Source organism: Nicotiana attenuata, unplaced genomic scaffold, assembly GCF_001879085.1.
Source record: "Nicotiana attenuata strain UT unplaced genomic scaffold, NIATTr2, whole genome shotgun sequence".
In the NCBI taxonomy this organism is placed as follows: Eukaryota; Viridiplantae; Streptophyta; class Magnoliopsida; order Solanales; family Solanaceae; genus Nicotiana; species Nicotiana attenuata.
In genome coordinates this window covers 19,773-29,122 of record NW_017675472.1, presented here as the reverse complement: position 1 = coordinate 29,122, position 9,350 = coordinate 19,773, and the positions used below count along the sequence as shown (strand labels likewise).

The 9,350-nt window shown below is 35.3% G+C and overlaps 1 protein-coding gene across 1 annotated transcript; it reads right to left on the bottom strand.

Annotated features, from left to right (window-relative positions):
• Positions 1-1,580: 1,580 nt before the first annotated feature.
• Positions 1,581-4,706, bottom strand: LOC109220112 (glycine-rich RNA-binding protein 2, mitochondrial-like). The gene is made up of 5 exons (XM_019384576.1): positions 4,597-4,706; positions 3,482-3,622; positions 3,331-3,399; positions 2,724-2,830; positions 1,581-2,462 (listed from the first exon to the last, which is right to left on the bottom strand). Exons 2-5 carry the CDS (start codon positions 3,618-3,620, stop codon positions 1,905-1,907), a joined length of 873 nt encoding a protein of 290 aa, XP_019240121.1. The 5' UTR covers positions 3,621-3,622; positions 4,597-4,706; the 3' UTR covers positions 1,581-1,904.
• Positions 4,707-9,350: the final 4,644 nt, after the last annotated feature.

The following is a 9,350-nucleotide window of genomic DNA, read 5'->3' as shown; positions in this document are numbered from 1 at the left end:
AAACTTGGACGGAAAGTATAACGAGGGATAGGATCGAACAATAAAATAAAGTATAGGGATATATCAGGCCCTTTTCCGTATTCAGAATGTGTCACGTGTCCCGACCGTTAAAATAGGGGCAAATATAGAACTTTGATGGACGACAGGGCTAAATTTGGACGGAAAGTATAACGAGAGACAGAATTGAACAATAAAACAAAGTAAAGAGATATATCATGCCCTTTTCAAACATTTGCATTAATGATGCCTTCGGCTGACACTAGCAATAGATATTCTGAATTGTGACAGTAGCAAACCCAATACATCTCTTTATGAGAAGTGGATTGGAAGGAACTCTGTTCTAAATAGGGCAAGTTCCAAATTTGGTATAATTACATTCACTACCCGATATACAAAAAATATATAATGATTATATATAAAATATGTATTTTTTGTATTTATTATAAATTAATACGCAAAACACGCACTTTGCCGGCTGTTATTTTTTAGAGCCGCTATGCTGTGTAATTTTCCTTCTAAACATCACTATTATCTAGCTAGTACATTGCAAATATAAAACTGTAAGTTAATGTGGAGTACAATTGCATCCAGTACTAGTTTAAGAAACTAGAATTGAACTAATATAGATATATATTGTTAAGAGACAGTCAACTATATTCGTATAGTTGAAGTTCAAAACAATACATAGAGTCATGGGCTGGATCTCTGAAGCCTTTAGGTTTGCAAAATCAGTTTTTTTTTTTTTTTTTAAACTTTAAAACAAGCGTTTGGACAATTCCTTGCATTTTCGAGATTAGTTGATCGGTTATCAGAGAGAGCCTTGGAGATTACTTTGTATATTGAGCACTCTCTATAATTATTCTTGTATGGGTCGAAATCTGACCAAACAGGAATCTGCGTGAAGAGGAACGGCAAAGTCACTTGGACCGAAGTCGTGTTCGCATAACGCTATAGCGACAAGCACTACTCAGAATGTTTGTACGGTAATTGGTCGTTACAACATTTCAGAAGGTCAACCTGTAACACAGTTAAATGCCCTAGGTACCCTGGCTAATGACTGTTGTGTAAATGAGAATACTTAGTGTATATACTAGGTGAGAGAATAGAGAAAAGGGAGCGGATTCTCACAAATCACACACTTCTTCACTTAGAGGGGATGAGAATAGGAGAATCCATCTCGAAAATGAGAGAAATTCAGAACTTTGCTATTCATCTTTTATAGCCATCACTATGGAATAAATAAAGATACACCCCGTGGTCATTAATGGTGAATTCTTTCTTTATTCTTTATTTTACATTATGGATTAACAATGCCAAGAATGAATGTAAGCACATCATATACATTAGATCTTTTTCCATTATCTTAATGTGATCAAGAACTTAACCTTACCCAACTCTTCTTACTTATCATTCATTAATGCACAGTCAATTATCTTTAGCTAGGATTAACCCCTTATCCATTCATTAAAATCAGTTAAACTAAAAAGGGCTTAACACTTTTTGGTTGAACAATTCTCAATTTCATTGCAACCAAATGAGCACCTAAAATCATAATACAAGTTATTAAAGGAGATCGATAGTTCAACAAGACACAGGAAGAAGATGATAATAATAACCAGTCTACATTTACCGTTGAGACTTCCTCTCTATTTCCCCACGGGAAAGAGGGATGTCAATTAGATTTATACAGCCAAATTTAGCATCCAAACTGAGTTTAAATAAAAGCAAAATGGAACAAAAATCTCAAGACAAATACGGAAGAGAGAGAAATAGAGCTAGGGTGAGAAAAAGATAGTTTATGAAAGAGGTAAACTGCTAAGCAATGTAAGGAAGAGAGGTCATCTTCCATCCATTTCTTCTCATTATCAATAGCATTAGGCAGCAAAAGGCTTACAAGGGAACCTTCAGGCTCTTCTGTTGGCATAATCACCGGCCTCAACATTGTCATCTCTGAAATCTTCACCTGCACCAACTGGGCTATTAGCATCACCAGTTTCAGCTTGGTTACTGGTATCAACATTGCCAAATTGATCATTGCTGCCAAAGCTGCTCGTGAAACTGTTGCTCGCAGCCTCGCCGGTACCATAAGTGTCACCACTGCCTGCAGCAGCAGCACCTAAGTTCTGGTTTTCACTGGCATAGCTGTCACCACTTGGAAAGTTGTTCCCGCCACTTGTCCCAAAGCCAAAGCTGCTTTCTCCGCTTCCATAACTACCGGCAACATTAGCATCACCACCACCTCCGCTGCCGTAATTGCCACCACCACCATAACCACCACCTCCATAATTACTACCACCACCATAACCACCACCTCCATAATTACTACCACCACCATAACCACCAGCTCCATAATTACCACCGCCACCATAACCACCAGCTCCAAATCCTCCACCACCACCTCCTCCGTATCCTCTTGTCCTGTCGTTTGCTATATTTACCCTAATCCTACGACCATCAAGCTCCTGAAAGAAATGCATTAAAACTAGTTGTCATAACCAGCAAACAGAAATGCATGGATGTATACAGGCATGTCCATACAGAACTCTCTCTCCTCCCCCTGAAGACAATTATCATGCCTATTTAAACACACAGGTTTCTCGATAAACACTGATAGATACCAAGAAAGAACATCACTTTAAAGTTATTCGCATCATGTGATACCAAACACAAAGAAAACGGGTTTTTTTCCCCTGGAGCAGCAAAGTGATGAAAATCCAACACACCTGTTGGTCCAAAGCCTGGATAGCAGCGCTGGCATCCTCAGAACTATTGAAAGTAACGAAGCCAAATCCCCTAGATCTTCCAGTTTCGCGATCCACAATTACTCTTGCTGCAACGAGTTGGAAACTTTTTCAGTAATTCACCAAGAAATTAGTGGCCATATGCATGCCTTCCAATATAAATATATACACGTGTTCATAGTAGCTTCAAACAGTAAAAATTGGTGAAGTAATTCTTCCATTAGTCAAAGTGATTCACTTACTAATTCCAATCAGAAATATACTAATGGTCACTCCATCACTAAGGCCCTCCTTTTACTCAAAATTAGTGCTTTTCATCCTTACAGAGCATCTTGAAATTCATTTCGAGGAGCATCCACAAAAAGAGTACTCCCTAATTTGCCGAATATTTTAACATAAAATTATTCAAATTCTACCCTGGCATTCTTTATTATGTGCAAATAACCATCTCTATAATAATGAAAAGGATGCACCAGAATGCAATAGTATGTAACATGTGAAAGCACGCCTGCAGCTGTCCAGCTTTAACTTCAAGCACAATGCCTAACTTCTATAGTCAAAATCAAACAGAGGTCTAAATTAGACAAACCTTCAACAACGTCTCCGTACTTGCTGAAAGCTTGTTTGAGAGCGTCATCATTCGTGTTCCATGAGATTCCTACATTTTCAAACTAGAGGAAGTCAGCAGAAAATAGAAGAAATGTCGCAAATACTGAGCTTAGCGTAACAGATACACGCACCTCCCACAAAAAGTTTTGAAGAAGACATGCATCTAATAAGTTGAAAAATTGAAGGCTTGGATGCAGATATTTCATGATTGATGTGCTGCTTGCTAACAGCCTGCCGAAGAATGTTCCCAGCTTTGGTAAAGAAAGCCATTCCTGAAAAAGGGGCAGAATAACTAGTATCAAGAAATTAATGAAAAAGGTAAAAGTGTGAATCCCATGATTAAGATTTTGATCAGGCAGCATGCTGTTTATCAACTTACCCTATGAGATTAATCTTTCAGTTTGATACTTCATATAACATTACATGTGGCACAGCATTAAGCTACACAAGAACTAGTTTTGATATTCTGAATAGTCAACTACCCCTAGTTCAAGAGGGGTAAAAAACAAAACCAACTGATTATTCCAAGTAACCTTTAGTTGCCTTCGGCCCTTTGGGAGTGCTCATGTGGAGAGGAGAACAAGGAGAAGGGCGTGGAAACAATTTTCCCCAACCATTTCAGGGTACCGTTTCATATTTACATTTTCATATATCACTGCTTCTATGATTCATTCCTTTATAGTTGAAACTGAAAGTAACAAGTAATTGTCAGAGAAATTAGCTAACCCCTTTGAATGTTAGAGATATTACAATTAATTCGTATATAATGCTTAGAGTTGAGAAGTTCATGCCTTGGAATAGGTCGTTTGGATTAATTTAACAATTAAAAAATCACAAACATTTTCCCTTTTCTTGTCAAACAAAAGTATTCCATGCTCTACGATATATTCTGTTTTACTTTCTCTTCCATAAACAGGACTACTAATACCCAAAGAGAGAAACATATACCCACAACTTCGAATTCATTTTCACATGAAAGCAAATAAGAATGCATATTAACTCATAAATATCTGTGTGATAATAAAGAACTAGTGAAAACCACAGAGAATGTAAAAATTAACTTTTGCACCTTTCCTTAAGCATAGAGATTAGGTACAATCATTATAAACTAATCAAAAGTTCCTATTTTTAACATTAAAAACACTGGAAAAAGGGTTTAGGGTTTTAGGGTTTTGATACAGAATATGAAGTGTAAAGATACAGCAAATAGATGTAATAAGAGAAAACAAAAAGAAAATGAACATACGAATTTAAGCTTAGCTTAGCCGGAAAAATAGACGGAGAGGAGAAGCGTCGTGTTTTTGAACTTTCTACTTGGCCGGAGAAGAGACTGACTGCCGTATTTTTGAAATTTAGGGCGGAAGTGATTATTATATAGGGTTGTCAGTATTTGGACTCAGCACGACCCGTTAGGTGGAATTTGGGCCTGCTAGTTTGGACTTTGAAAATCGTAGAAATGACACTACGTAGCCACTCTAAAGTGCTGCTATTTAGGAATTCGCTAATGTATTCTGAATTTTAGTTTTGAGATTTTTATCTTCCTATACCATATATGAAAACTTATTACCCTCAATTTTAAGGTTTGTGTTAATTACATTTCAGCATACCAAATTACCATTTATATACCATAATTCAAATTAGGGATATAATTAAGGGTCCATTTATATTAGGCGCTAATTTAGGACCGCATCTTCCCACATTTACCTTTACCCGTCTCTCCCCCTCCCCCCCCCCTTTTGGAGATGGACAGTAGCATCAATAATCTTCAGATTAGTTCTCATTTACTTCCCCAAAAACCTTAACTTAGCGACCGTATCTTCAGATTAGTTCTTATTTACCAATTCTCTATTTACACGTACAAAACATCAATGTATCGTTATTTTCATTGACCTCTTTTTTTGTTTTTTTTTTGGGCAGTGACTGAAGGTTACTGGTTAACACAGTCGATTGAAACTCGAAGAAGAAGAAGAAGAAGACATATTTCCAGAAATTGTAGATAAATTGTAGAAAAATTAAAAAAGTTGTAGATAAATTGTAGACTGTTTTTTGTAGAAGATTTTGTAGAAGCTTTAGTCGTTTTGGATTTGTGAAAACAGAAAACAATGCATCTACAATCAGAATACAAATAATCTACAATTTATCTACAAGATATCTACGAAATGGATACATTGAATTTTAATATCCCAATTCTCATTTCAATTGTAGCATAATTGGCATTTTCGACATAATTGTAGAAGATTTGTAGAAGTTTTTGTCTTCCCAATCTACAATTTATCTACAATTCTACAATTTAACTACAGTTTATCTACAATTCCTGGAAATATGTCGTCTTCTCCTTCATCTTCGAGTTTCAATCTGAAATTCAGTCAAAACCAAGTCTAATCTTCACCAAAACCCCTCAAAATTGAGATATAAACTCCTAAACATATTCCGAATTATTACAACAACACCCAATCCAAACAAATAATGATTTTTGAAAACCCAAATTTGAATTCAAAGCTTTCAAGCTTTTTAATGGCTATCAATGGTGAAAAATATATGGAAGAACAGATGAAGAACAGAAATCTCCTTTCCGTTTCAATATTCTTCTCCTAAATCTGTTCAGAATATTCACGCCAAATCTGTTCAGAATATTCTTCTCCTAAAATTTAGCTCGCATAAATAGGAAGATACAACCGCTATTAATTAGCTTTTAATGATTGGTACAAAAACTGTAGAAATAATATGGACTGGACGGGTAATTTAGGAATTATGCACATTTTTTGTAATAAGATTTCATATATGGTATAGATAAGAAAAAATCCCTTTAGTTTTTTAGTTCAATTTTTCGGGTCATAAATGACCTGAATTATCCTAAAGTTAATATTTTAGTTTAAATTTTTAGAACAAGATTAAATACTGACTAATCCCTAAATAGCAGCTCCAAGAATAATTGTCAGTACTTCTCCCTTTGAAATTTGCAACTTTTGTATCCTATGGAACCCAATTTTCTGGAATTTTTGTACAAATAGCCGCCGAGTTTACTGCTTGTTTTTTCTAGTCGTTAATATAAATTATACACTAATTTTATACGTTATACATGAATTATATACATATATATCAGTAATTTCTAGTTTAAGTTGTTGACTGAGCGGCTATTTAGGTTAGTCCTTCTATTATATAATCTTGATATCAGCCCTTATTTTTTTTATCCTTAACCAAAAAAATTTATTTTTCAATTATTTTGAAACTCTTAATTAAATTTAATGTTAGTCTCCTATTATTTTACTCTAATTTCCAAAATATATTTATAAGAAAATAGAAGAAAACAATTATAAGTTGAAAAGTTAGAAAAAGTTGGAGAATTAAGGTTAATATTGTAATACTCCGTAAATTTTTGTGATTCTTTTTGAACTATAATTTTCTTGTCGCGCGATTTAATCATATGAAATTATTGGAGATAGTGAAATTCATGCGAATAATGTTTGTGAATAGGCAGAAGTGCGTTCGAGTTGTTAAAAAGGACCCGAGTTATTGTCTGAATATTTTTTCTTTTAAAGTGTATACTACTAGAGAAGATAATGATTGTTTAGTTTACAAATGGTTGGATAGTTGTATTTTTTTTTTTTTTTGGAATTAATATTTATATATTAAAGGATATGTAAAAGGTCTCTTGAATTAGATAAGTGGCTAGTGGACTAATTTATAAATGGTGCATATTGATGGGTAATACAGTAATTGTTAATAATAAATAATGGTGAAGTGGGATAGGCCCATATCTTTCTTGCTGAGTACGTGTTGAAGACCTAGGGCATAAAATAAATAAGAGAAATAAGGCCTTAGTTCTTTAAGAGATTAAGTGCTCGTTTGGATTGTCTTATTTTAAGTGCTTTTAAGGCAAAATAACTTTTAAGTCATTTTGTAGTGTTTGGATAGAGTAAAAAAGTGCTTTTAAGCACTTATTTTTAAGCTAAAATGACAAAAACAAGCCAAAAGTCAAAAGCTAGAATTCCTAACTTATGGCTTAAAAGCTATTTTGACTTTAAAACCACTTAAATTAAGCTCATCCAAACGGGCTCTATAGCACACATAGAGGAATACTTGCCGGAAGAGGATGCCTGATTTTGATCAACGAAAAAGCTAAGAAAAGAAGGCAAAGAAAACAAACTAGGGACGCTTGGCTTTGCTCAGATTGAGGCCATTAGAGCCCGTTTGATTGGTGTTCTAGAAGTCACAAAGTTGGGAAACTCTTTGTTAGCGAGGCAAGTGAGACTTTAAACTTTGATACTTGCTTTTCTAAAATCCGTTTTGAAAGTATATTTCTCTTTGCTTGGTCCATGTGTCCGGACAAGCGTGCGCTCGGTATAATTGGTGGTCTTAGACCAGCCGTAAATATATTATTTTATGAAAAATAAAAAAAATAAAAAATATTTTATAAGTTGTTTGATGGCGTGATACGGCTGCTAATATTGAGTATGATACTTTGATACGGTTGTTGATCACGCCCAACTCTAGTCCTAAAAAGGATAAGCGGTTGCTACAAATATAATCCGATCTAAAAGTCCGGAGTCGAATCCCACAGAGAACTAAGGCTTAGCTATATCTGTTTAATATCACTAAGAAGACAAGTTTGAACAATTTTCTAAATTGTAAAGATTGAGATTTATATTTCTAACTAATTAACTAGCAAATACTACAAAACGGTAAAATTATCAACTAACGAGACAAAGAGTTGGAGACTAAATTAAGGAGGTCTAGAGTTATGATTTTCCCAATTGTCGGAATCCTTCTATCTATGTTCCCTACAATTTTGCCAATGTATTCTCTACTGATCGTGAGCACTTTAGGTGCCGTAATTCTCTCTCGAGCAACCACAACAATTTACTAGACATTCTCTCGAACTACACTAGTTGGCTTTATCGAACCGCTCATTATGACCACGTCAAGGCTTTGTTATTTCTAAACCTGCATTTAAACCCGCTGTATTGAATTCTCACATACGTTAGGAGTGACGTTGTTCAACAACCACCTAAATATGTATCCTTTCTCAAGCAACAAATAATAAATAGGCACAATCAATCGATGGCCGTTCAATCAACAACAATAAACACGTAGTTGAACAAGTAGAGAAATCCAACGGCTCAATTATATAAAAACATAACAAGAATTTATCCTACAAAAGGTTCCATCAAAACCTTAGATAACAAATTAGCAATTTATAATAGTATGTAAAACTAAAATACTAAAAATGATAACCAACAATGAAAAATAGGAAGAGGAAGGAAAAACTCGTAGAAGAATTTCCCGCCTTGCTCCTATTGTGTCTCTGCCTCCTTAGGTCGAATCTGTGTCAAAAATTGGTCTCCTCCCCCAAAAATACCGTTTTCCATGTATATACCAAGTAGGGTCGGGCCCAAACTATTATACCTTCTCCTACGAGAAGAAGGACAATTTTTTCAGGTCTGGACGCCGCGGTCGCGGTCAACCGCGGTACGAACGCGGTATATGGCAAGTATACTGCCTCAGCCCGCCTCAGGTCCGCGGTCGCGGTTTCGACCGTATTTTTCACCCTGTTCCGTTTGGAATTTGGAAAAACGTAAAAGATAGAAGTTGTAGCCCTTTGAGTTAGATTTTCAACCATATATTTTGCAGCCCAAATGGAGTTCTGAGCAAAAAGTTATGTGCATTTTACTAGACAGTGCGTAATATACCTACTTGATTCTTTGTTTTGTTGCTCTATCATCCGCTGATCCCCGAATACGATCCCGGCTTAATTCCTTGGGGTTTTACTCAGAATTAAAAGCTCCAAATCACTTGAATTCATTCCATAACATCTACATAGCTCGGTATCACCCCTACAAGGCATAAAACACACAATTAGTGCAAGACACTAGCGATTAAAGCTCAAACTCAATTAAAGTGCAGTAAATTTGAGTGTAATAAGCGACTAAAATAAGTAACTATAGCCTATCATCAACACCCCACACTTAAACCATTGCTCGTGCTCGAGCAATCAAACTA